The sequence below is a fragment of the Panthera pardus genome, unplaced genomic scaffold, assembly GCF_024362965.1.
Source record: "Panthera pardus isolate Hobbes unplaced genomic scaffold, ASM2436296v1 HiC_scaffold_6, whole genome shotgun sequence".
Lineage (NCBI taxonomy): Eukaryota > Metazoa > Chordata > Mammalia > Carnivora > Felidae > Panthera > Panthera pardus.
Genome location: NW_026526991.1, coordinates 99,740,829 through 99,767,327, shown reverse-complemented (window position 1 = coordinate 99,767,327; position 26,499 = coordinate 99,740,829). Strand labels below are relative to the sequence as shown.

At 56.1% G+C, this 26,499-nt stretch overlaps 4 protein-coding genes and 1 long non-coding RNA gene across 7 annotated transcripts in view; 3 read left to right on the top strand and 2 right to left on the bottom strand.

The window, feature by feature from the left end:
- CD4 (CD4 molecule) overlaps positions 1 to 7,458 on the top strand; it is a 43,183-nt gene extending 35,725 nt beyond the window's left edge. The window contains exons 4-10 of one of the 2 annotated variants that reach the window (XM_019464681.2): positions 1,207 to 1,365; positions 1,766 to 2,044; positions 3,187 to 3,522; positions 4,250 to 4,450; positions 5,014 to 5,138; positions 5,472 to 5,539; positions 5,907 to 7,458. In XM_019464681.2, coding sequence (XP_019320226.2) covers positions 1,207 to 1,365; positions 1,766 to 2,044; positions 3,187 to 3,522; positions 4,250 to 4,450; positions 5,014 to 5,138; positions 5,472 to 5,539; positions 5,907 to 5,937 — 1,199 coding nt within the window. In that variant the 3' untranslated portion in view covers positions 5,938 to 7,458. Of the gene's footprint in view, positions 1 to 1,206; positions 1,366 to 1,765; positions 2,045 to 3,186; positions 3,523 to 4,249; positions 4,451 to 5,013; positions 5,139 to 5,389; positions 5,540 to 5,906 lie in introns of both variants that reach the window. The other variant, XM_019464680.2, reaches the window with a different exon arrangement.
- On the bottom strand, positions 512 to 7,003 carry LOC128775097 (uncharacterized). 2 transcript variants are annotated; one of them, XR_008419740.1, is made up of 3 exons: positions 6,921 to 7,003; positions 3,467 to 3,692; positions 512 to 1,315 (listed from the first exon to the last, which is right to left on the bottom strand). It is a non-coding gene; the product is annotated as an uncharacterized LOC128775097 (long non-coding RNA). The 2 variants fall into 2 exon arrangements; XR_008419741.1 differs by lacking the exon at positions 3,467 to 3,692 and having other exon boundaries at positions 6,921 to 7,000.
- A 590-nt stretch (positions 7,459 to 8,048) lies between the features above and the next one.
- On the top strand, positions 8,049 to 14,428 carry GPR162 (G protein-coupled receptor 162). The gene is made up of 5 exons (XM_053895922.1): positions 8,049 to 8,582; positions 10,169 to 11,497; positions 12,196 to 12,385; positions 12,986 to 13,143; positions 13,658 to 14,428. The coding sequence occupies exons 2-5, from the start codon at positions 10,631 to 10,633 to the stop codon at positions 14,207 to 14,209; spliced, it is 1,767 nt and encodes a 588-aa protein (XP_053751897.1). The 5' UTR covers positions 8,049 to 8,582; positions 10,169 to 10,630; the 3' UTR covers positions 14,210 to 14,428.
- Positions 8,108 to 26,499, bottom strand: part of PHB2 (prohibitin 2) — a 127,276-nt gene continuing 108,884 nt past the window's right edge. The window contains exons 9-10 of the mRNA XM_053895355.1: positions 8,630 to 8,691; positions 8,108 to 8,391 (exon numbers count right to left, since the gene is read on the bottom strand). Coding sequence (XP_053751330.1) covers positions 8,108 to 8,391; positions 8,630 to 8,691 — 346 coding nt within the window. The remainder of the gene's footprint in view (positions 8,392 to 8,629; positions 8,692 to 26,499) is intronic.
- Positions 14,960 to 26,442, top strand: P3H3 (prolyl 3-hydroxylase 3). The gene is given in 18 exon segments (XM_019464673.2): positions 14,960 to 15,738; positions 15,740 to 15,784; positions 15,786 to 15,836; positions 16,775 to 16,898; positions 16,901 to 16,926; positions 17,247 to 17,448; positions 17,523 to 17,654; positions 18,141 to 18,277; positions 18,628 to 18,717; positions 20,619 to 20,671; positions 20,785 to 20,852; positions 20,969 to 21,093; positions 23,746 to 23,847; positions 24,193 to 24,343; positions 24,562 to 24,679; positions 24,762 to 24,837; positions 25,628 to 25,768; positions 25,908 to 26,442. Coding segments are annotated over 18 exon segments (2,208 nt in total). The 5' UTR covers positions 14,960 to 15,342; the 3' UTR covers positions 26,079 to 26,442.

Genomic DNA, 26,499 nt, shown 5'->3' with positions numbered 1-26,499 from the left:
CAGCCGTCCATTACAGGAATTCTGGAGCCACACCCAGAAAGTGATTAGTTCTTCTCTTTAGAAGAACTTCCTCATGGGGGTGGTTGTTGGATACTGAAAGAAGAGACCGGAGGAGGCCACTTGTCCCTGTCTGGGGAACTTTCCAGAGACAGTACTGTATAGTATACCCAACAGGCCCAGATTTTAATCCTGTCTCTGCTACTTGTTGAAGTCAAATTTAAAAGGTAGAAAACAGTGGGGTGCCTGGGTGGCTCAGTTGGTTGAGCATCCAACTCTTGATCTTGGCTCAGGTCATGATCTCATGCTCATGAGATCGAGCCTCGAGTCGGGGCTCTGCCCTGACAGCATGGAGCCTGCTTGGGATTCTCTCTCTCTTCCCCCCTCCCTGGCTCTTTCTCTCTCTCAAAATAAATAATTAAACTTAAAAAAAAAAAACAAAGGTAGAAAAGTGTAAAGCCCTCCTCCCACACCTGTCTCACAGGTATTCACTTCTCCCCAGGGGCAAGCAAGGTTACCATTTTCTTACATTTATTTCTAGAAATATTTGTTCCTATACAAGGCAGATGATAGAGAAATAGATATCGATAGATAGATTTCTCCCTCCTTTTTAAACAAATGGTAGCCTGTTCAATATCTTGCTCGATTCAGTTAATGACGTGTCTTAACTATTATTCCTTCCTTAACCGTGAAAGAGCTTCCTTCTTGTACAGCATTCCACTGAATGGGTGAATTATTTACTTAACCTATTCTTTCCTGGTGGACAGTTATTTTTGTATGCGCATTTATAATTCGGGTAGATGTTATAAATTACCTTCCGAAGAAATTGTACTGGTTTATGTTCCTGCCAGCAATGTGTAAAGTAAGAGTCTGAGCCTCTGTTCCCTTATCTACAAAACAAGCCAAACAGTACCTACTTCTTGGAATCATTGTGAAGATCACTTGCGATGATGCGTGGAAAGTACTTGGCATGTAGGAGTTGGTGGTCTTGAAATAAGGGTCTCGTTTTATTTTGGATTAGTGAGACATTGTCCTGGCCAATTAAGTGAATGTTGATGGGACCTCCTCTCCAGTCTGGGGTTTTCGGATTAGGGACAGATTCTGCAGAAAGTTAGTGACTGAGATCAGAAAGGCTGTGGGCATTGCCCTCTCCGGCGATGTCGTGTCTTCAGGGTACCCCAACCTCCTCCACGTGGCTTCTGCTCCCAGGCTCCTCCAAGCTGAAAACTCGCTTTGAATGCAAAAAAATCCTGTGGGACCAAGGATCCTTTCTTCTGGTCATCAAGAGCCTTCAAATCACAGACTCAGGGATTTACACCTGTGAAGTGGAGGACAAGAAAAAAGAGGTGGAACTGCTGGTGTTCAGCTGTGAGTACACGGGGATACCACCTAGCCAGGCTGCCTCCCTCCCTGACTCCCATTAGTGCCCCCAAACCAGGCCCTGAGCTAGTGGTACCTCAACAGTCCAGAGACGGGTCAGACTGGCCACCACATCTCCTCAAATCCTCCTCAGGCCTTGGGTCAGGCAATGGGAGAGGAAGAAACCTGGTGGGGGGAGGGAAGGGGCAGGGGGCAGAGGAAGGAGGGAGAGAGGCAGCAGAAGAAAGGGAGGGAGAGGAGAAGGAGGAAACTCTGCCTTGGGTGGGTGGGGGTGGGGTTGGACCCACAGGTGTCAGCAGGGGTGATGGAGAGACACTCTTGGTTCCTGGTCTTCCCTCCCCTTGGGGATAGTGTGTATGTGACACAGGTGGCCTGCTCCTTTCCACAGTGACTGCCAAGGTGGACCCCAGCGGCAGCAGCAGCAGCAGCAGCAGCAGCAGCAGCACCAGCATCCACCTGCTGCAAGGGCAGAGCCTGACCCTGACCTTGGAGAGCCCCTCCGGTAGTAACCCTTCGGTGCAATGGAAAGGTCCAGGGAATAAAAGCAAGAGTGGGGTCCACAGCCTCTCACTGTCCCAGCTGGAGTTGCAGGAGAGTGGCACCTGCACATGCACTGTCTCCCAGAGCCAGAAGACATTGGTGTTCAACACAAACATCTTGGTGCTGGGTAAGAGGGGCTCCTCTCCCCTGCCGTCTCCCCTCTGCCTCGGATGTGAGGGACCCCAAACCCCCTGGAGGAGGCCCCAAAGGAGGAACAATGTTAAGGGCATCTGTTTTCTTTGTTGTCTCAGCTCCCCAGTCCCACTAAGTTGTAAATCCACTTACTTAGGGACCCTAACACCAGCAAGCCAGCCCTGATGAAATTCTACATTGCTCCTTTAAATCGTGAGCCGGCGGGGGAGGTGGGGGACACCTGGGTGGCTCAGTCAGTTAAGCCTCTGTCTTTTGGCTCAGGTCATGATCTCAGATCTGCCCCCCCCCCCACCTCCCCCATATACCCCGGCGTTGGGCTCTGTGCTGACAGCTTGGAGCTTGGAGCCTGGAGCCGGCTTCAGTTTCTGTGTCTCCGTCTCTCTCTGCCCTCCCACTCATGTATGTCTCTCTTTCTCTCTTTCTCAAAAATGAATAAACATTAAAAAAAAAAAATTTAAATCGTGAGCCAGGCACCCTGGTTGGGGGATGCCGGGTACCAAGAGCCCAGAAGGCAAGTCCCACCCCAGATCCTGCCCTCTGTACTTATGTGACACAAGGTAGTGTAATATGGTGGCTAAGTGCACAGACTGACTTAAGTCCTGGCTCTGACCTCACCGGGGGACCTTGAGCCAGTTACTGAACCTCTCTGTGCCTTGGTTTCAGAGATGATGCTCGCTGTGATAATACCTCCCTTGTAGTGTTACAGCGAGAATTGATTCATGTAATGCACTTAGAACAGTGCATGGCACATAGTAAGCCCTAGTCGGGCATTTGCTCTTATCTTACGAAGGCTGATGAATTATACACCTAAGTAGCACATGCCAAACATCCCCTGTGCTCCAGGGATCCTGAGAACAGAGTGGACCCTGTGGCTGGGCTGTTCTACGAGGGCTTCCAGGGGGCAGAGGTGCTGCCTTGGGAATCTGCTGGGGTGGAAAGACTAGAGAGATTTGGAGAGGTAGATGGGAATTTAAGGGCCAGAAATAGCAACCTAAGTGTTTGAACTCACTCGGCCCCCCTTCCATCTCTTTGCTGCCCCCACCACATGCCCTCCCTACCCCATACACCCTCATCTTCCTATCTCCTGACCCAGCTTCTCTCTCTTCCCACCTCCAGCTTTCCAGAAGGTCTCTAACACGGTCTATGCGAAAGAAGGGGAGCAGGTGGAGTTTTCCTTCCCGCTCAACTTCGAAGATGAAAACCTGACGGGGAAGCTGAGGTGGAAGGCAGAGGGGGCTCCCTCCTCCCTGCTCTGGATCTCCTTCACCTTGAAGAACAAGAAGATATCTGTGAAAGAGGTTGACCAGTACTCCAAACTCCAGATGAAGGACTCACTCCCGCTCCACTTTACCCTGCCCAACGTTTTGTCTCGTTATGCCGGTTCTGGAAACCTGACCCTGGTCCTTGACAAGGGACAGTTGCAGCAGGAAGTAAAACTCGTGGTGATGAGAGGTGAGGAGTTAGGCCGAGCAGCAGAGGAGAGGGGCCGAAGGTGGAAGGGTGAGGCCCAGCAGGACAGGCCCGGTGGCCCGACAGAGCTGATCCAGGGTCTTCTGGTTTCAAACTGAGACTGGAGTCCCCATGTCCTTCCTTGACCTCCATGAGCCGGCCTGGGGTGGGATCTGCTGAGAATCCCCAAAGGGCATGAGCTGAGAACCAGGGTTCTAATTCTGCCTTCAGCCAACCCTCTATGATCCTGACTGAACTCCCTGCCTCTGTGGGCCTCTTTCTTCTAATGAAGATAACAAAATCTGCTCTTAGGGTGATCGTGATGAGGGTAGTGTCAGGCTACCCACTGAGCTCTTTGCTTCCTTATCTCCCCCATCATCATAACTCCACAAATAATCACGGCTAATACTTGCTGCTTAGTACACGCCAGACCCACTCCAGCGTTTTACATGTGTCTGTGAATTTATTGTGTATTTAACTGTTTTCTGAGGCTTGGTTGTCAGGTGACTGCAGGACACAGCAAGCAGTGGGGTTGGGATCCAAATCTAAGACCCTCGGCCTCAAAAGCTGTGTTTGCTTTATACAACCACATGAAAATGCGCTCTGAGAGGCTCAAGGAAGAGTAGCCATGTAAAGTGTTTTGATTGTTCCACCGAATCCCCTTAGAGCAAGGAGGTGCCAGGAACTCAGAGGTCCAGGCTCCCAGCCTCAGGCTCTTGTCCCTCTGCAGTGACTCAGTCTGGGAACAATTTGACCTGTGAGGTGCTGGGACCCACCTCCCCTGAGCTGACGCTGAGCTTGAAACTCGAAGAGCAGGCTGCCAAGGTCTCAAAGCAGCAGAAGATGGTAAGGGTGGAGGACGCCGAGGTGGGAACATGGCAATGTCTACTGAGTCACAAGGACAAAGTCTTGCTGGCATCCAAGGCCGAGGGTGAGTACGGATCCAGGTTCCATGGCCTAACCCCAAGCCCCTCTCTCTTCATCTGTGGGAACTTCCCCAGGTTGGTGGACACCACCCAGAGTCCCAGCGCCCCAATCCCTCTGAGACAGGTGGGTTATTCTCATGCTGCCTGGACACACAGAGGCCAGGACGGAAGGCAAGGTGAGGTTCTTACCTGGAGTCCCACAAGTTCCCACTTCCCTAAGCTCTACAGCCCTGGAATAGGGCCCACCTGACCAAGAGTCCCCGCCCTGCCTCCTTCCTGACACACGGACACATGGACACACACACACACGCATGCACTGTATACAGCCTGAAACCGCTGCTTCTAGTCCCCAGGGTGTCCTGTATGGTTTTCAACCCTTAAGGCCCCTTCCTCAGCCTTTCCCCTTCAGCCCTGGTGGGTCACGAGAGCCCTGCAAACCCTATCCTGTTCTCCCAGCCCAAGGATGAGACCCAAGCGTAACTGGGCGGTGAGGCCTTCCTAGGGCCCTCCAGAATGCCTGGCCCCCTGACAGCGGGCAGTGAGCTGAACACATCTTTCTCTCTTGCAGTTTTGCCTCCTGTGCTCACCAGGACCTGGACAAATCTCTTGACCATCGTGCTGGGCGGGGTCCTAGGCCTTGTGCTTTTCACTGGGCTCTGGGCCTACTGCTGTGTTAAGTGCTGGCACCGCAGGGTGAGTGAGCCTCCCCAGAACCCCCTTTCACTTCCCACAGGGCATGTGAACACCGGAGACCTTTACAGCAACAAGGATCTCCTGTATATGCGACGCACTCGTGCTCTGGCTCTTTCCGCCCGCGCACCGAGTTCCCTCACGGGCGACTGGGCCCTGTCCCAGGTCCCATGCAGAGGGAGAGACTGGAAAGAGCAAAGGGTTAATTCTGGGACAGATGGCCTCAGCCACAGTAACTGCTTCTCCTCTCCCAGCTCTCCCCATTCCTGCCTCCAAGGGGCACCTCCCTTCTGGAGGCCTGGGACCCTCATGACTCCTCTCCTTCTTCCTGGACAGCGCCAGGCAGCTCGGATGTCTCAGATCAAGAGACTCCTCAGTGAGAAGAAAACCTGCCAGTGCTCCCAGTAAGGAAATGGGTTGAGGGGGCCGGGGAGAGTGGGAAGGGGAAGAGGAGGGCAGGAGTGGGAAAGAAGAAAGAGAGGAGGGATACAGGGGAAGGGGAGGGGGGTTAAAGGGAGGTGATGGATGAGGAAAGAAGGGCACAAGAGGATGGCTGAGGGGTGGGGGGGGGGGGGCAGGGGTAGGAAGCAGGAAGAAGGAGGAGGGCAGAGGAGAAGGGGCCGAGGGCCTGGGATATTTCTGGATATGGCCCTACAGCTGTGGCCCAGAGGCCACCACTGCACAAAGGGAAAGTGCAGTATGGGAGACACGGAGCTGTGAGGAGGCAAAGGAGTTGGGGAGGAATAAACTTGCTCTTCTTTTTTCCTCCAGCCGGTTACAGAAGACATGTAATCCCATTTGAGGCACAGGACCAGGGAGCTTCCCACTTGCAGTGCAGCCTCGCCAGCTGTCTCCCCTTGCGTTTCCTGCTGGGCTTCTGGGCCTGCGGACCAGATGAATGTAGCAGACCCCAACATTTCCGGCCGTCTCCTGCTCTCTTTGTCCACACTTGGCCATTGGCTCTCCTCTTGCAGAGGCTTACACCATTTCCTCCCCATTTCCTTTGCATCAAGCCTACCCCTGATCCATGATTTCTTCCCAGCTCCCTCCCCCATTGCCTCCTGGGCCCAGGGAATCACATGCGACCAGCCGTACCTGGCATGGAGGGCAAGGGTGGGTATCTGAAGCATGAAGGATAGGGCTGCCATTTTATTGGACAGGACCTTGGGACCAGAGGGGACAGGCACTAGCCCGAGATCACACAGGTAGTCAAGGGCACATCCAGATCAAAAGCCTCCTGACTGCTAGTGTCCACTGCTCCATTCTCCCCGCTTCCTCACTCTGTTTTGGCAGGGCACGGACTCACATCCTGACCTGTGCACAAACAGGCACCGCTGGACACAAACCCATGTACATAGCCCACCCTTGTGCACAGACACAATTCCTTTATCACCCAAGAAGTACGTCTCAGTTTATGAGCCAGTCTCACATCCTTTGTCTGTTTAAACCTTATGAAACTCTTACGGAGCTAGTACTGACAGGACCAAGATTAGCATCTCCAGCTTATAGACCGGAAATGGAACTCAGAGAGGTCAGATGATTGCCCAAGGTCACACAGCTAGTACGTGCCAGAGTCAGGACTAGCGCAGGTCTCTTAACCCCTAGTTCCGTGGCTGTTTCCTGAACACAGACACAAACACCACGCAAATCTCTGCATCTGGTTAGTCACTGACGCCCAGTACCCACCTTTGGATTCATAAAAGCACACCACCCCACTCAGGGTCTGCCTCAGAGAGTTCAGAAACACAGAAGAGGGCCTCCCTGCCTAAAATCCCTCTCTCTCACCTGCTGGTGGCAGAATCCTGTTACCAGAGGACAAAAGCTGGCAGTTCTCCTAACCAGAGCACAGGCTGGGAACACAGGCCCTGTGGGAGAGAGTGACCAGTGACCTACCACTCACCCTGTTGCGGAACCTTCTGGAAGGTGAGCTTTGCCAGGGGGAGGGGGCGAGGAGCTGGCTGGAGAGAGAATACTCTGAGAGGACCTCGTGGAAGGGTTCAGTCCCTCTGCCCTGCACTTTCCTTCATCCCTCCTCCAAACCATTCAGGAAGCAGGAAAATTGGGGTTACAAGTATTTTTCCTCCTCTTCTTGAACCATCTCTCTCAGGAACCCTCAGCCTCCTCTGCCTTTCCTTCCTTCCCTTTCTCACCACCTGTGTCAGTCCCTACCCCCCTTTCCCTTGTCTTCTCTTTCCAGCTTGCCCCTTCCAGGGAGGACACCCAGTTCACACCAAGGCTCCCCACTGCTTGCTTCGTATTCCTGCCTGCTCCCGCCCTGCCTCCCTGAGCTGACAGAAAAATACAATAAACTTACTGTAAAGAAGATGTTCTTCTTTGTGTGTGTGTGTGTGTGTGTGTGTGTGTGTGTGTGTGTGTGTGAGAGAGAGAGAGAGAGAGAGAGAGAGAGAGACAGACAGACAGACAGCCACAGACAGACTCGTCTCTGGGGACCTACCTGGATCTCCCAATCTTTGGGATCAGACAGACCCAGAGGAGAGGTGCCAGGCTTCCAGGGAAAGGAGATGAAGTTTCCCTCCGGGAGGGAAAAATTCTCTGGAGGCCCATCACCCACCTGCCCACCCCACAGGGCCTTGTGTGTGCAGGAGGCCAAGACCTTGTAATCCTGTGCGTGTGATGTACTGAGAGGGAGAGGCCGCAGGGGTTGTGTGTGCTCTACACATACATGTGCGTGGTGGGAAAAAAGGACCAAGAGAAACTGTAATGTGTGCATGCTAATGGTGTGCATCCCCAACAGAAGTGTGAGTTTGTGTTCCAGGAGAAGGAAGCGGTATGTGTGTGGGGGGAGGTGGGGGGTGGATATATTCTTTTAGACCTATGTCCACCAGCCCCGCCCCCAGCAGCCCCAGCTCCATCACAGCCTCCAGCACATACCCCACTGAGCTACACCCAGGGCGCAGCCCTCACGGATACACACAGTGACACACGCTTCCTCCGCCCGAACAGCCAGCTCCTCAGTCCCCGAACACCACCAGCTGCCTCTCTGAGCCTGTGTTCGTGCGGAAAACCGGGGTGGGGTGGGGGCAGGACACGAACCGTCTCACCAATGAAGCCGGTTCCCCGCCAGCGTCCTCGCCCCCTCCCTGCCGGCGCCTTCCTTGCCCCTCCCCCTCCAAGTCACCGCCGTCCAGTTCCCCGCCCCGCACTCGCCCCCGCGCCCCCCGAGCCGCTTCCCTGCCGGACCCGGACCCGGGGCTCACGGGCGGCATGCCTCCGGGAGAGGGGGGCTTGGACAGATCTGGGGAGGGCAGAGACTGAGTGAGCGGCGGACCGAGCCCGGGAGGCTGGGACCGAGGAGGGGGAGGGAGGCCCGGAGGGAAGGAGGGAGGGAAGGAGGAGGGCGGGCGAGCTGGAGCCGGCGGGCGGCGGGAGCCCGGGCGAGCCGCGTCGGGAGTGCGGTCTCCATGGCAGTGCCGGGCACAGCCAGAGGTAAGACGACCCCTGCCCTGTCCCCCGCGGCCCCCTCCTCTCCTTACCCCAGCCGCCTTCTCTCCCCTCCGGCCGGCCCCTCCTCCCCAGCCACCTGCTGTCACTGCCCTGGAGAACACGGTGGGTGGCAGGAGGGAGGAGTCGCCTGACCTTACCCCTTCACCCCGAAGGGCAAGGGACCCCTGACAGCGGTGGAGTCCCCCAGATCCTCCCTCCCACCTTCCTCTGATCTTTCTCTGTCCTTCACCTCCTCTCTGTCCTTCACATCCTTCCTCCCTCCCTCCCTCTCTGACTCCCCATCTCTTTTTTCCTAAACCCACCCTCTGGGCCTGGGTGAGGGTAGGTGGGAAGGGGTGCCAGGCTGTAGGGGAGAGTAGTGGGGGGGGAGCGCTTCTGACCAATTCCTTCCACCTCCCTCTGGCTGGCCATTGCCATGGCAACTAGGGTATACTGGGCTCCGGAGGGAACAAAGGTGGGGGGCGGACTAGGACCTCTCAGGGAGGGCTAGGATCTGAGATTCTTCCACAGGAAGTAGACCCTCTCACTTCTGTGCCCCATTTTTACCCCTATTTGCCCCCAAAGCCATTAGCTCATCCTTCTTGCCTCCACTCTGTTCAGGGTTTCATCTGATTTCCTCTTAGTCCCCTCCCAAGGGCTCACTGAAGCTCAGCTTCAGGAAATTCAGGACTATCCTCCTTCCCATCAGAGGGAAACTGAGGCTGGGGCATGGGAGGAAAGAGTGGAGGTCTACCAGTGGGATGCTGCACCTTATTCAACATTGGGCTTTTTCCTATTTCCTGCTCCCTCGTTCCATGCAACCCCTCTTCCTTCATAAGCCTTCTTGTGAAGGGTCTCTGGGGTTTTCCTTCTATTTTCAGATACTATCACTTTGCCCCTTCTTTCTCTTCTGCTCAAACTCTCCTCCTTCCCCCTAGTTCCCCATCTTTCCATTTCTGGATGCTTCTGATGTCAGCGGTTTCCCCGCCTTCGGGTTCCCTAGCCGCCCCCCCCCCCCCCCCCCCCCCCCCCCCCCCCCGGCTTCCTTTCTCCCATCTTCCCAGGTCCCTAGTGAGCTAGAGGGGGATCATGCAGGCTTGGGGGAAATGGGGCTGAGCACCAAGAGCCCTGGGCCCAGGAGCTGGAGCATCGGGGAGGAGCTGTATTAGCACACATATCCCAGTTTACCATGAACCCTCAAGAAGAAACAAGTCATGTATCTGCCATCAGTAGCCCTGAAGAGAGATTCAGGGACATGAAGATAGGGATTGAATACTACTGAGCAGAGGATATAAGAAGAAGGGACCAGGGAATGACAGAGGGAGGAAAAAGGGCTGAAAAAGGGTAGGAGACAGGAGGTCAGAATATCTTCTTTCCCTGAAGGTCTGGAAAGCAGGGCTCTTACCTGTGTGGGCTATGTGATTGGCCCTCTGGTTTAAGCCAGGAGAATGTTCTGAATGACCCTATGACCCCTAGTAATAGGTTGTTTGCATATACTTTCCAGAGAAGGGGGCACAGGAAGTCAGCTGGAGACCAGCCCAAGCCCTACCTTTGCCCTCCCCCCACCACATGTCGTTTCTCCTTTGCAGTTTGTCCAGGTGGCTGACCCTTACCCCCACACCCTTTGGGGTGCCCAGAAGATCCCAGGCTGGTCAAGAACCAGAGGAAGAAGAGAACTGGAAGTCCCGGCATGGGGACCAGAGCTCCTCAGCCAGCCTCGTAGTTGGGAAAGCAGTCAGCTTGCTCCTCCCGCTCCTCCTCCCCCCTCCCCCTTCCCCTCAATTATAGGGATACTTCAGGAAGGGCCCCACCCGGTATGGAGGCTGAGGATCACCTCTGCTGACCCTCAGTCTCCTCCCCTGCCCTCCACACCTGACTTTAGCTGGGTCGGTCATCGCAATGCTGAGCAGGAAGGTAGGCCTAGCCGTGGCCTGCTTCACTACAGGGCAAGGATTGTACGCATAATGGGTGTGTGTGTGAGTGGGGCTCCAGGGTGAGACCTAGCCCCCACCCCCAGGAGTTCAAGGGGGGGTGGGGGGACCGAGGATAGGATGGCTCGGGGCGGGGCAGGGGCAGAGGAGGCCTCCCTGCGCTCAAACGCATTGTCCTGGCTGGCCTGTGGGCTCCTGGCACTGCTGGCCAATGCCTGGATCATCCTCAGCATCTCGGCCAAGCAGCAAAAGCACAAGCCGCTGGAGTTACTGCTCTGCTTCCTGGCAGGCACACACATACTCATGGCGGCTGTGCCCCTCACCACCTTCGCCGTGGTGCAGCTACGGCGGCAGGCTTCTTCTGACTATGACTGGAACGAGAGCATCTGCAAGGTCTTTGTGTCCACCTACTACACACTGGCCCTGGCCACCTGCTTCACAGTCGCCTCGCTCTCCTATCATCGCATGTGGATGGTGCGCTGGCCCGTCAACTACCGCCTCAGCAACGCCAAGAAGCAGGCGCTGCATGCTGTCATGGGCATCTGGATGGTCAGCTTCATCCTCTCCACGCTGCCCTCCATTGGCTGGCACAACAATGGCGAGCGGTACTACGCCCGTGGCTGCCAGTTCATAGTCTCCAAGATTGGCCTGGGCTTTGGCGTCTGCTTCAGCCTCTTGCTCCTTGGGGGCATTGTCATGGGGCTGGTCTGTGTGGCCATCACCTTCTACCAGACGTTGTGTGCCCGGCCCCGGAGGGCTCGGCTGGCCCGGAGAGCGGGGGTTGGGGGTGGGGCCAAGGGGGGTGGGCCAGGGGGTTTGGGTACCCGGCCAGCTTTTGAGGTGCCAGCCATTGTGGTGGAGGATGCCAGAGGCAAGCGGCGGTCCTCGCTGGACGGCTCTGAGTCGGCCAAGACATCCCTGCAGGTCACCAACTTGGTCAGCGCCATCGTCTTTCTCTATGACTCACTCACAGGGGTGCCCATCTTGGTGAGATTGGGGTCCCCCACCTGCTATCCTTAATATCCAGGCCCCAGCACAACCACCTGACCTCGAAGTCATCAGCCATACAGCAGCTCCGCCGTCCACCTTCCTCTTTTCTGCCCACCCCTGCTACATTTGTGAGCTCCCCACCTCTATCATCCGTCTCCTGGTTCCTGTCACCCCCAGCCTCATCATCTGTTTCCCAGTTGCTGCTGCTCAACCCTGTCATCCGTCCTTTACTGCCTCCACCTATCTTCCAGCTCCACCAGGTACCCTGTGTCTCCCTGCTTCAGCCCCTGGACCTCCATTCTCCATTCCCTGCCACTCTGCGGTTACCACAGGGCCTCTCAGCACTCTGGTGGAAACCCCAGAGAGCTCACCCACCACCCCAGCATTTTGCATCCCCGTCTAGTCCCTCTTCCTGAATTTCTCTCTGTGTTCAAGTTTTCTCTACCACCTCTGCTTCTCCCCCAACCCCTCGGGGGCTTTATCTTCACTACTTGCCCCTGATCTTCCTCTGAATCAGTCCCTTCCCCTCTGTTCATCCCATTCCACCTCCAACTTTGCCTCTGTCACGATCCTCTGTGAACCGGGCCATCCTTTCCTTCCTGTCCACCCACTGCACTAGGATATTGGATCTGGGGTCAAGTGGGACCTCTGAGCTCTGGGTCGTGACCCCGCGCCATTCCCCATCCTCCCGCTAGGTGGTGAGCTTCTTCTCCCTTAAGTCGGACTCGGCTCCGCCGTGGATGGTGCTGGCTGTGCTGTGGTGCTCCATGGCGCAGACGCTGCTGCTGCCCTCCTTCATCTGGTCCTGCGAGCGCTACCGTGCCGACGTGCGCACTGTGTGGGAGCAGTGCGTGGCCATCATGTCGGAGGAGGATGGCGACGACGGTCAGAGGAGGGACCGGGCTTTGGCTTTCCCGGGGGCTTGGACTCCCTCTTCTACCCATTTCTACCAGCCCTTCTCCGTGTGGGGATGGGCTGTCCTTGAGTGCCCCCTGCTGGACGGAACCCGCGCCACCCTTGGGCTGACTCCAGGCTCCCTTTTCCCTAATCACGCAACCAGATGTACTGGGAGCTCCCTCCACTGGGCGTCGGTTCCCCCCTGGAAGCCCACACTACCCAGCTTTGCCTCCACTCTCCAGGAAGAGTGCCTGAGAAACAGGCCAGAGTCCTAACACAACCATAAAGGAAGGCTGTGGAATTAAGGGGAGGTTAGCCTCCCTGAGACACACCCCCAGCTACAGGGACAGTTGTTGGGGGTGGGCTTGTAACTGTTTCAATAAATACGTCTGTATGTATGAAGCACTAGGGACTAAGCACTGAATGCAACAGATGTTAGACGCTCCTGCTTTTCCTCTTGGAGCTTACAGACTAGTGTGAACAGGATTCTCTGGGGAGCTTAAAAAGGGCGCAGGAAGTTTTAAGGGGGGGAGAGGAGGGGAGTGGGTATTCCCTGCCTGTAACCACTCTGCCCCTTTTCTCTCCTAGATGGCGGCTGTGATGACTATGCAGATGGCCGAGTGTGCAAAGTTCGTTTTGATGCTAATGGTGCCACAGGACCAGGGGGCAGGGACCCCACCCAGGTGAAGCTGTTGCCTGGAAGGCACATGCTGTTTCCCCCTCTTGAGAGGGTCCACTACTTACAGGTATGGGACTAGGGAATGAACCTCCTATTCTGGGTATCCCCGTTCTTCTCGTGTCCAGTCTCTGAGAGCCATCCTGACTCTCCATTCCCTAGCCCTGGCCTGCAGGGCACCTAAGGGGTAGGTGAAAGAAAAGTGTGGCAAGAGAGGCTTCCCTTCAGACCTCTCAGAACTAGGTTTGCCCGTCAGAGGATTTTTTTTTTTTTAAGTTTATTTTTGAGAGAGAGCAGGGGAGGGGCAGAGAGACAGGGAGAGAGAGAATCCCCAAATCCCAAGTAGACTGCACACTGTCAGCGCAGAGCCGGATGCGTGGCTCCAACTCACAAACCCGGAGATCATGACCTGAGCTGAAATCAAGAGTCTAACGCTTAACCAACTGAGCCACCCAGCAGCCCCCAGAGGATGTTTTGCAAAAGTTTAAGGGGGTGAAGCCATCTTGCAGCATCCCCACTTAGGTTCCTGCCTTTACCCCCTTTGTCCCTATAGCCCCTCTGGGTCTACTTGCTCCTCTCCCCAGGTCCCCCTGTCCCGCCGTCTGTCCCATGATGAGACCAACATCTTCTCTACACCTCGGGCACCAGGCTCCATCCTACATAAGTGGTCATCCTCTGATGACATCCGGGTCCTCCCAGCCCAGAGCCGAGCCCTGGGGGGCCCTCCTGAGTACCTGGGACGAAGACAAAGGCTGGAGGATGAGGAGGATGAGGAAGAAGCTGAAGGTGGGGGGCTGGCCAGCCTTCGCCAGTTCCTGGAGGGTGGGATGTTGGGGTCAGGTGGGGGACCCCCACGGGGTCCTGGCTTCTTCCGGGAAGAGATCACCACCTTCATTGATGAGACACCTCTGCCTTCTCCAACTGCTTCGCCGGGGCCCTCTCCTCGCCGGCCCAGGCCCCTGGGCCTCTCACCCCGCAGGCTTTCCCTTGGGTCCCCTGACAGCAGAGCCGCTGGACTTCCTTTGGGCTTAAGTGCAGGGAGACGCTGCTCCCTGACAGGAGGTGAGGGGAGTGCAAGACCTTGGGGAGGATCCTGGGGCCCAGGTAATCCCATTTTCCCCCAGCTGACGCTGTGAGCCCAAGTGGGCCTTCAGGACTCAGATGAGGGGCCCTGAGTGAGTATCACCTGTTCTGGCCCTGAGCCTAGGGCAGCTGCCTCCAGACTCCGGGGAGATGGGCGCTGGATCTGGGGCCCGGAGCCCCCGCTGTCTCCTATCTCGATGACCAGAGATGTCCTACTCACCTTCCATCATCCTTAGCAAATTGTATTAAAGCCTGAAGTGTTGCCATGGAAACCTTGGTGTCCATTGTACTAGAGTGGTAAAGGATATGATTGGAGGCTGGGCGGTGGAATGGCTCAGCGAGGACAAAATAGAGCAGGGGCTGTGGACAGAGGCACAGAAATACACCCGGAGAAGGACAAACTCAAACATGAAGACATCCACAGGACGGGCATATAAGAGCATCTTGTGCTGGGCATGGGCATGGGGGGACACTTGAGTGTGCTGGTTTGGGGCGTGAAGGATCTTTGTTCAGATTGGTGGAAGGTGGTTTCAGGGTGTGATTCCATCTGCCATGCTCCAGCTCTCCTCCTTCCCCCAGATCCACCTAAGGCCTCACTTTCTGGGCAGGAAAGGATTTGGGCCTGACTTGGTATCACAGGCCTGCATCCCATGTTGCATTTTAAAGGTCTTTTTCCAAAAGTGTGTGTGGGTAGGTGTATGGGAGGCTTCCACACTCCTCGTCCTGGACTCAACAGTGTGTGGGCGGGGGTGGGCGGGGCACAGAGTGGAGGGGAACACATCTGCGGTAGCTACATTCACCCCATGGGCCTCAGGGTTGGAGTCGAGGGTCCTAACAGGCTCCCCATGCTGTTTTCCAAAGCACCGGTCCCGCTCCAGTTCCAGCCCTTTGCCATCTGCTCTTCACGGCCCGCCTGTTTCTCGGCCTCCCACACTACCCTTCGTCTTAAAGACTGCTTTCTCCACTCGCTGCCAGGCTTCCTGACTTCTCTGGCTCTCATAGTGGCCAATATGGGTTGAATCTGGGCTCCATCAGCACTCCTTGGCCCCGCTCATTCCTTCTCTCTATCTCTCCTCCCTCCTCTCCCTCTCTCCTTCCTTTCCCCTCCCTCTCCCATCCCCCTATCCTCTCTCTCCCTCTGGGCTCCCGCATTCCGCTTCGGCAGCCGGCCGGCGCCTCCGGCACCATGCTCCGGCTCCTCCGGTTGCTGCTGCTACTGCTGCTGCTGCCTCCGCCGGGGTCCCCCGAGCCCCCAGGCCTGGCCCGGCTGTCCCCGGGTGCGCCCCCCCAGGCCCCGGACTTGCTCTACGCGGACGGGCTGCGCGCCTACGCGGCCGGGGCTTGGGCGCCGGCCGTGGCGCTGCTGCGGGAGGCGCTGCGGAGCCAGGCGGCCCTGGGCCGCGCGCGGCGGGACTGCGGGGCGCGCTGTGCGGCCGAACCGGGGGCCGCACTCCCCGCCGTGCTGCTCGACGCCCCGGACTCCGGGCCCGGCCCGGCGCAGGGGGCCTGGGAGCGGCTGCTGCTTCGCGCCGCGCTCCGACGGGCCGAGTGCCTGACCCAGTGCGGGGTGCAGAGGCTGGGCCCCGGGGGGCGCGGCGCGGCTCCGCGTGGGGAGCGCGCTCCGGGACGGCCTTCCGCCGCCGGGAGCCCTACAACTACCTACAGAGGGCCTACTACCAGGTGCGGGAGCCGCCCGGGCCCCTTTCCGGGGTCCTGCCCCGACCCGCGCTGCGCTGCTACTTGGAGCTCGCCAGGAGAGGGCGGAAAGCCGGCGCCCGGGACTCCGGGTGGGGCTGGGAGGGGGGGGGGGGGGTGAGGGCGGTCAACGGACCTCTCCTTTTGAGCAGGTCCCATGAAAACCACGTCAAGTGCCTGTTGCGGTCGCCGAGGGACAGCCTAAGGGAGAGTGGGAGCAAAGTTGGAGCGGGGCTGGGTGGGTTCCTGAGACAGGGTGGAAATAGATCGGAGACGGAGGGAACGGGCCTGAAATGTTAGGTCTTCCTGAGACCTACGTGGGGTGATAGCAGCCTCTTCCTAGGAGCGAAGCGGAGGGGATGGGGGGAAACCCCACCGTTGGACTGGAAGTATTGGCGGGGGGGGGGGGGGGGGGGAGGGGTGCGTTGAGTGTGAGCCTTTGCCTGGCAGGGGCAAAGCTGAGGAGCGGTGAGGCCGGACGTCTGGGGGGCGGGCCGCAGCTACTAGTTCAGTAGCTAATGCCTACGTGGCTGGGGAGAGGGGGGCGCTGGTCCCACACACCTCAGCTCAGGGTCCTAGAGACCTGCGGGTTTTACTGGCCGCTCAGGTCTCCCCCACTTCCTACCGCACTTAGCCATCACTTGCACCTTATCTCCCAAACTGAGGCCCTGAGGTCCCTCTGCCCATATCGCACCCGCTCCAAAGTCTTGAAACCCCTCTTTCCTTAGCAACCAGACTCCTGAACTTCCCCAGAATACTGGTTTCTAGGGGGTCTGGAGGTTGAGAGATGGACAAGTCTTCCAGATGGTCTCGGGGCAGTTCCTGCTGTGCGTGTGGAATGGGAAGGCCAGTGAAGGGGCAGAGAGAGAGGTCTGACACCAATACCTGAGGGCACTAACTTCCTCATCCTTCCCACTTCTCAGCTGAAGAAGCTGGACCTGGCAGCCGCCGCAGCACACACCTTCTTTGTAGCAAACCCAACACACCTCCAGATGCGGGAGGACATGGCCAAGTACAGACGTATGTCTAGGGTGCGGCCCCAGAGCTTCCGGACCTGGAGACTCCCCCATACTGGGTGAGACTCTTTGACTGGCTAGGTCCATGGGGCTCACTGGGCTCTGACCTGTGTAGCTCGGGTGTCAGGAGATGCGTGTCCTCAGTAACCCTGGATGGATAGTCCCTCTCTGGGACTTAGCTTTCTTCCTGAGGATCACTCAAGTCCCGTGTTCTACCATTCCGATCCTGAGACCCACCCTATATTCCCCAAGGTGAAGTGGGGGTCTGGAGTCCATGCCCCAAATGAGACCAACGCCCCGCCCCCTCTTTCTACCCCCAATCTTGTTTGGCACCCTGCCCCCAGGATCTCGAGTGACCGCCCACCCCCCTCCCCTACAGGCAGCCTATGACGATGGCCTGGAGCTACTGGGGCGTCAGGAAGCAGGACTGGCACTGCCCCGGCTAGAGGAGGCCCTGCAGGAGAGCCTGGCCCAGGTGGAGAGCTGCCGGGCTGGCTGCGAGGGGCCTGAGGAGCAGCAAAGGGAGGAAGAGGAGGAGGAAGGGACTGGAGGCCAGGGGGGCCTCTATGAGACCATTGCAGGTAAGGAGCTGGGGGTTCGTGGTGCCACGGAGAGAGGCATCACAAGCTGAATGGTTCACCTGTGTCCTCTGCAGGGCACTGGATTCGGGTCCTACAGTGCCGGCAGCGCTGTGTGGGGGACGCAGCCACACGTCCTGGCCGCAGCTTCCCTGTCCCTGACTTCCTTCCCAGCCAGCTGAGGCGGCTGCACGAGGCCCATGCTCAGGGTCAGTTGGGGAAGGGTGACTGGGGTTGGAAACAGGGGAAGTGAAGGTTTGCCTCTGATGGTATCCTGAACCCCATCTCTGCATCCCTCCCATCTGTCTCTGGATCTCTAGTCGGTCAGGGCTCCGTGGGGACCATCACTTCAGGAGAACTCTCATTTGCTCTCCTTTGGCGCCGTTGTGGAAAGCTCGGGAGATGGGTCACAGGGCTCCTTCTGCCCTTGCTGCTTCTCACCTTCCTTTAATCTCTCCTCTCTTCCTCCCCTTTGAACTCTGCCTGTACAGCTCAGGTATGTTTGAGTAAGCTTTGGAAAGAAGCAATGGATGAGTGTGTCTTCCAGGGGGAATGGGGGCTCTGGAGTTGTTTGGCATTGGGAGACCACCTTCTCTGGCTCGGCCTCTGTCTCCCCGTCTTCTCTGCCTCTGCCCAGGGATCACTGCCCTTCTCAGTCTCTGGGCCCCGCCCCCACCCTCTTGCTCTGTCTCCAGTGGGGAATCTGTCCCAGGCTATGGAAAATGTCCTGAGTGTCCTGCTCTTCTACCCGGAAGACGAGGCTGCCAAGAAGGCTCTGAACCAGTATCAGGCCCAGCTGGGAGAGCCGAGACCTGGCCTGGGGCCAAGAGAGGTAACCCCCTGCTCCATCCTTACTCTGTGAGGTAACCCGAAATCAAATATACCTGCGGAGTCACCCGGACTCTGTCTCCCCATCTGGTCCACTACAGGCAACCCCAGATCCGCATCGGACTTGTCTCCGCTCCCTGCTCCCCACTTCAGACTCTCCTTCCCGAGTCCATGTGCCAGCCATCCCCCTTCCCTGAACTTCACCACTCCTTGCCCCTGCCTTATGTGTCCTCCTGTGCGCACACAGATGCGTGCACACACACACACTCCTCCCCCCACCACCCTCCAGCCTTAACTTCCCTGCCCCACTCTCCTTGTCTCACCCCCTTCTCCCTGCTGCCCACCCTGCCTCAGGACATCCGGCAATTCATCCTTCGATCCTTGGGGGAGAAGAGACAGCTCTACTACGCCATGGAGCACCTGGGGACCAGCTTCAAGGATCCTGTGAGTATCTCCCCTTCTCTCCATCCTACCCTTCAGTGCGCCCCCAGGAGGAGGAGAACAGTGATGCCCTCCATTTGTTTCCCACCCTCCCTGGGAGGCTTGGAGAGGAGTCTGCATTCCCAGTTTTTCAGGGACAGAGGCAGGTACCTGTAGTAGAGGGCAGCTTTGGGGTCATGCAGGCCTAGGTGTTGGTCTCTTCTCTGCCATAAACAAGCTCTGGACCCTCACTCGCCTCAGCCTCAATTTCCTTACCTGTAAAATGGGAACATCACACCTGTCTCATGGGACTCTTGAAACCATAGCACTTGCTAGAAATTAGAGAAAGTTCTGTTGCTGCTGCTTTCGTTACTGTTCTTTTTATTGTAGTCATACGAGGAAACGAAAGGGCAGAGTTTTGTTCATTGCTAGGATGACAGCATAAAGCAGGTTTTCTCAACCTTCTTGGCACCATTGACTTTTTTGACTTGATAATTCTTTGTAGGGGAGCAGAAGGGGGCTTTCCTAGGCATTGTAGAATGTTCAGCAGCTCCCCTGGCCTCTACCCAATAGATGTCAATAGCACTCTCTGAGTCATGACCATCAAAAATGTTTCCAGACATTGCCAAATGTCCCCTGTGGGGCAAAATCTCCTTGTTTGAGATCCTCTGGTTCAAAGCATAGCCTCTGAAAGCTAGTTTAGTATGTATGTATGTATGGATGGATGGATGTTTAAGAAGGCTCCACACCCAACATGGGGCTGGACCTCAGGACCCCAAGATCAAGAGTCACATGCTTACTGACTGAGCCACTAGGTGCCCCTCTAAAGCTAGTTTGAGTCTCAACTCTGTCACCAACTAGCTGTGTGATCTTGGGCATGTTACTCTACTTCTCTGTGTCTTAGAGTCTTTTTTTTTTTTAATGTTGTTTATTTTTGAGAGAGAGACAGAGAGACAGACACAGAGCATGAGCTGGGGAGGGGCAGAGAGAGAGGGAGACACAGAATCCGAAGCAAGCTCCAGGCTCTGATCTGTCAGCACAGAGCCCGACTCAGGGCTCAAACCCACGAACCTCAAGATCATGGCCTGAGCTGAAGTTGGACACTCAACTGATTGAGCCACCCAGGTGCCCCTGTCTTTTTTTTTTTTTTTTTAAGTTTTATTATTTATTTTGAGAGAGACAGGGAGACAGACAGAGAGAGAGAGAGAAAGAGAGCCCATGAGCAGGGGAGGGGCAGAGAGAATCCCAAACAGGCTCCACACTGTCAGTGCAGAGCCCAGTGTGGGGCTCAAACTCAAGAACCGTGAGATCATGACCTGAGCTGAAATCAGGAGTCGGGACACTTAACTGGCTGAGCCACCTAGACACTCCTTAGAGTCTTCAACTGTAAAATGGGCACATTAAGACAAGGTGTTTCATAAGACTGGAGCACCTGGGTGGCTCAGTCGTTGAGCATCTGACTTCGGCTTGGGTCATGATCTCACAGTTTGTGAGTTCGGGCCTGTGTCGGGCTCTGCTGACAGCTTAGAGCCTGGAGCCTGCTTCGGATTCTGTGTCTCCCTCTCTCTCTGCCCCTCCCCTGTTCATGTTTTGTCTCTCTCTCTCTCTCTCTCGCTCTCTCAAAAACAAATAAATGTTAAAAAAATTTTTTTTCATAAAAGGTGTTTCATAAGACTATTGTGGACATTAAACAATAAAGTTTCATGTAAGTCCACTTTTGTGTATAAAGTTGTTAGAACAGCACCTGACAAATAGTTCTATGTAAGCAGTTGTTGTTGTTACAGAGTTTGGCCCAGCACCCAGGGCTCCTGACAATGAGTCTGGGGCTCTTCTCACCTCTACTTTCCTCTCTGAAAGTTCAGAGTCTAATGTCAGGGGTTCAGGCTGGATGTGGTGGGTGATGGTGCTTTTCCTGACTGTCCCAGGATTCCTGGACCCCAGCAGCTGTCATCCCAGAGGCACTTAGAGAAAAGCTCAGGTAAGAGATGCCCTGTGGTGGGAGTGGCCTGGCCTGAGCTGGAAGGTGAGGGAGGGGTCCTGGAAGGTCTGGACTGGCCTGAGCATCCACTGAGTATGTCTCTCACCCCTGAGAGAGGATCAAGAGAAGAGGCCTTGGGACCATGAGCCGCCACAGCCAAAGCCCTTGACCCACTGGAAGGGTAAGTTCCCAGGAGAGCAGAGAGCAGGAGCTGAGAGGGCCCCGGGGCCGCCAGCTACTGCTGGGTCTGCCCCCAGGGGGCACTCAACACTCTCTGTCCTGTTCCTTCCCCTGCTGATGTCCTCCTCCTGGAGGGAGTCACCCTGACCCAGGATGCAAGACAGCTGAATGGGTCAGAACGGGCCGTGTTGGACGGGCTGCTCACCCCAGCTGAGTGTGGACTGCTGCTGCAGCTGGCCAAGGTAAGAAGACCTGTGAGTAGGCACTGTTGGCTAGTTAGGGACCTCAGGCTCAGCACACCCAGCCTGCCCCCTGTTCTGCCATCTCTGGTTCTCCAGGGGCCCTGCGCCTGCCACTACCTCACCGCTGTGGACAAGTTCCCTTCCTCTTAGCTGAGGTGGGGTGGGTGGACACTCTTTACAAAGGAATTTTGCTAGAAATTGATAGGAAGAACAAAACAAAAACCATGAAGGGATAAAAAAGGGTGAGTGTGCAGGCGAGGATTCCTTGATTAGCCGAGAGTTTAATTAGCGCTTGGCTGATAGCTTAGCAGACGCACAGGCGTCTTCTTCCATCCATTGTATCCCCTGCTCGTTTGGGTTGAATGATCCATATTCACCAGGTTGAGTCTCAGTGTGCCTTCCACACACACTCACTGAGTATCTGCTGTGCACTCAGAACTACTGGGTTACAGGGGAGGTAGATGAACGTAGACCTGCCTTCAGGACCTCGCTGCATAGAGAAAGAATCAGACACAGAGACACATAATTAGAGCGAGGGGTAAGTTTGCTACATGTACACATCCAAACAGAAGCACCAAAATGCAAAGTCACAGAAGGCTTACTGGGCGGAGGGAGGTGGGCTGGCATTTGAGCTCAGTCTTAAGGATGAGTTAACAAGCAGAGAAGGGGAAGAAAGCCAGGCTGGAAGGGAGAAGGACAGGGGGTACTCTGGCAAGTGCAGTAGAGCACGGGAGTTAAGAGCATGGGACAGTGATTACCTGGGTGAGTGATTTTAATGTCTCTGAGCCGAGCCTAGTTTCTTGAGCTGTAAAACAGGGATAAAGGCAGTGGTTCTTTTAGGGTTGTTGTGAGGTAGTACATGGTAAAGGTGTTAGAAGAATATAAAAAGTGCTTAGGGTTAGCCATTGTCTATTATCTATCTATTATGTATTATCGCTATTATCATCAGGCTGTGGATCATCCAGAAGAGGTCAGGGGAGAGAACCCAAAGGTGGAGGTACAGAAGAGATGGCGAAGGGCCTCCTGTACCCTACCAGGGAGTTTGTAGGTGGTGGACAGCTTATTGGAGAATTTAAGGAGGGGTTGACTTTTACGTTCCCATCCTCAGCAGGAGCAGGGTCCTGAGTCACCATCCTGCAGAATTGGTAGATCCCTTTAGTGGCACTGTGGAGAATGCAGTGGGCGAGGAAAGTAAGGGGGAGAGGCTTCTGGGGTGATGCAAGGCATGCCACTGCCTTAGGTTAGATCTTTATTGCAAGGAAATGGAGAGAGGGGACAGATGAGAAAATATTTAGAAAGTCAAAGATAGAGAAGTTCAGGACTAAAGGATAGAGTCAGGGATAACTCCCAAGTATCGGACTTTCTTTCTGTTCCTTCATCACACTATATTCATTCAGGCCTCAGGACCTTTGCACTTACTATTCTTGCAGCCTGGAACATTTTCTCTCTCACATGTTGAAGTGGCTCCTTCATACCATTTGCTTTCAATTTGGATGTCACCTCATCAATTAGCTGTCCCCTAACCACTGCCTGGGTACTCTCAAGGTTGAAACCCTGTTTTAATTTTCTTTTCTTTCTTTTTTTTTTTTTAATTTTTTTAATGTTTATTTTATTTTTGAGGGAGAGAGACAGAGCATGCACCAGAGGAGGGGCAGGAGAGAGAGAGTCACAGAATCGGAAGCAGGCTTCAGGCTCTGAGCTGTCAGCACAGAGCCCAACACAGGGCTTGAACTCACAAACTATGAGATTGTGACCTGAGCTAAAGCTGATGCTTAACCGACTGGGCCACATAGATGCCTCCGTTTTTTCCTTTATACCACTTGTCACCATCTGAATTGATCTGGCTTGTTTATTCATTTATTATCTCAACATATGAACTGCATGAGAGCAGGGACCTTTTCATGTTCACAGTTGTGTACTCAGTGCCTAGAACAGTGCCTGACATATAGTAAGCACTCAGTACAAATTTGTTGAATGAATAAATACAAGGAGAGAAGGTTAGATGGCTTGGGTGACCATGGAGTTTATATGCAGGGTTACAGGTAGTGGTTTCAAAAGGGTTACAGGTAGGTGTCAGGAAAAGGACATCCAAATACCGGGAGACCCCCAGGTAACGAGACTCGCGTAGGTGGTTGGGTAATTGGGACTCAGCATCAAGGGTCCTCACGTTCTCCAAGAGTGTGTCAGGTGGGAAAAGGTCAGAGACCTGCTGTCTCCCCACCTTGAGCTGGTTGGGACCTTGCCTGACTATCAAACCTCCTGCTAGGGCCTTGTTTCTGGAAAGACTCCTGTATTATTAGCTCATCAGGAGTGAATGCTCAAGCCCTTCCTGCCCCGCTTCCCCAACAGCCCTTAGCCTCTCAGAGGCCCCTTCCCCACTGTAGGAAGCTCTCCAGCGTTCTGGGCATAGAAGCCCCGTGAGTGGGATTCCATATCTTTACCAGAGAGTGACAATACAGACATGAAGATAGTCATTCTGCGTGAAGGGCAGCAGCTCAGGGAGGGGGGCCACCAGAGAACCTTGGGGGCTTCTAGCTTCTTGCAGGAAGCGGGAGGATTGGAGGAAGGTCTTGTATTCCTGTGGGCAGTGAGGTGGGAGATAGCCTGGGACCCAGGGAGTGTGACTCCACAGCTGACTCTCTCCCTCCATAGGATGCCGCTGAGGCTGGAGCCAGGTCCGGCTATCGTGGCCGCCGCTCCCCTCACACCCCCCATGAACGCTTTGAGGGGCTCACAGTGCTCAAGGCTGCACAGGTGAGAGGAAGCCCCCCTGCCCTTGTCTGAAGCCCAGAACCGGAGAAGAGGGTACGCAGGAGGCTGGGAACCCGGGCCTGGGCCTCTCCTGTGGAAGGGCTCTCCAGAGACCGAGAGTACCCGAGTCCTCTGCCTAGAGTTGGGGGTGGGGTAGGCGTTCTGAGACGTAGGGACCTGGGTTATGGTCACAGAGCCAATGGAAGGGGCAGTTTGGGCTGATGGACAGAGCCTGTTGCTGAGACTCCAAACCCGTGGGTGGAGAGCAATGGAAGTAGGGCAGGGGCTGGGTCTGGGCTGTCCTTCCATGGTCCCCTCCTTTCCCGCCCTTCATTTCTCCGCTTGCAGCTGGCCCGGGCCGGGGCCGTGGGCAGTCAGGGGGCTAAGCTGCTTCTGGAGGTGAGCGAGCGCGTCCGGACGTTGACACAGGCCTACTTTTCCCCGGAGCGGCCCCTGCATCTTTCCTTCACCCACCTGGTGTGCCGGAGTGCCATAGAAGGTAATCGCCAGGGACCCCAGCTGTTCCTCCCCAACCTCGAGCCCCTGTTGGGCACTGCACACCCTCAGCAGCCCCCGCACTCTGTGGGTTTTCTGACTCCCCTGCCCCGGTGAGGGCCTGGCTGCTCGGCCCGGCAGTGATCCCCCGAAGCCGCAGGGTGGGTGTGGATGGCAGTGGATGGGCCCCGGGGGTGTTCACCAGGCCCCTTTGCTTCCCAGGAGAGCAAGAGCAGCGCATGGACCTGAGTCACCCGGTGCACGCAGACAATTGCGTGCTGGACCCCGACACTGGGGAGTGCTGGAGGGAGCCCCCGGCCTACACCTATCGTGACTACAGGTGGGCGCCCCCCACCCCCAGGGGTCAGGCAGGCGGGCCTGGGTTGGGGGTCTCACTGCCTGCTGTCTCCTTCCCTTTCCAGTGGGCTCCTCTACCTCAATGATGACTTCCATGGTGGGGACCTGTTCTTCACAGAGCCTAACGCCCTCACGGTCACAGTAAGCAGGGTAGGGGGTGTGGGGGTGTCACAGGGAGCCCAGCTGTGGACTCAGGATTCAAAACAGAAGGTTCCCAGAGGCAAATGCAGGGAAATGGCCTGGGACCACCTTAACCCTTTCCTTTCCTGGCCTCCCCAGCCCTTTCCACCACTGGTCTGTGTTCAGGGGCTCTCTTAGAGGTTGATTACCCTTCCTCAGGGGATCTCGAGTGGCCCCTCCACACCCTGCCTTCAGTGTTTTCCTCACCTCCTTAGGTAGAGTGGGTAAAGCACAGGACCCCCAACCCTATTCCAGGCATAAACCAGGGGCTAGAATTGGGCAGAAGGAGAGGGGCAGTGAGTTCTCATCATTTATTTCTCCATTTTACCCACTTAGCTTCTTCTCCGTTAATGCCAGCTACTGATAATCCAAGGCCTCCTTGAGGTGGAAAAATGTCCCCAAGATCCTTATCCCCAATACCCAGAGTCTGGTACTGCATTTGCACCCTCAGATTGCATCACCCTGGGTCCAAAGGGTTGGGCAGGGGTTGGGAAGGGACCAGCAGGAGGCCCTCCATGGAGGCCCCTTTTCTTTAGCTCCCAACTCCTCTAGCCTTGGTCTGGCACTTGTGCTCCTCAGGTTGAGGCCGATTTCTCATTTCTCCCAAGATAGGCTCTGAATTCAGGAATGGGAAGTGATGGGTAGGAGAGCTGAACATTTTGTGCCCCTGCCCCCATCCTGCTCTAGGCAGTCGGGGCCAAGTTCTCTGAGAGCACCTATCCCTGGAGCTGAACCTGCCCTCACCCCCCAGGCTCAGGTTCGTCCTCGCTGTGGACGCCTCGTGGCCTTCAGCTCCGGTGGGGAGAATCCCCACGGTGTGTGGGCTGTGACGCGGGGACGGCGCTGCGCCCTGGCACTGTGGCACACCTGGGCCCCTGAGCACAGGGAGCAGGTGAGGAGGAGCGGGAGCAGGAAGGGATGGCCCTCCTGGTGTGTGAAGGATGAGGGGCAGGGGCTGAGATGCCCCAGGGAGGGTCCTTGGGGCAAGGCGATGCAGGGGATTGGGCCAGACTCTCCTCCCCACTCCCTAGGAGTGGACAGAAGCCAAAGAGCTACTGAAGGAGCCAGAGGAGGAAGAGGAGGAGGAGGAGGAAGAGGAAGAAATGCCAAGCAGAGACCCTTCCCCAGAACCCCCCAGCCGCAGGCTTCAGCGGGTCCAGGACAGAGTTGGGAAACCACCTCGGGTCCGAGAGGAGCTGTGAGGGACTGAGCCAGCTCCTTGGGGAGGTGGCCACTTGACTTGTGAAGGGCCACCTTGATGCCAGGACCCACGAGAAGCCCCCATGTGATGAGAGCAGAACAGCGAGCTCTCTGTCCCTGCACCCCTACTCCCTTGGGGATCACGAGGGCTGTCCAGCCCTGGACTCAGAGGACAGTGCACAGACGAGCCTAGAGCTCACGAGGCCTGGCTGATGGACCTCCAGCCCTAGGACAGACCGAGGACACTATGCCTCCCTGGAAAGAAATGGCAGGGTTAGGACCCGACTGCTTCCAATGTGGAGGATGAGAGGGAGGATAGCCCCAGTGCCCTGTCCCAGCCTGTAATAAAGAGCTGAAGATCCCTCAGCCAGGGCCCGATGGAGTGTATCACAGTTTCTCTGGTGTCTGCAGAGGGGAGTGGCT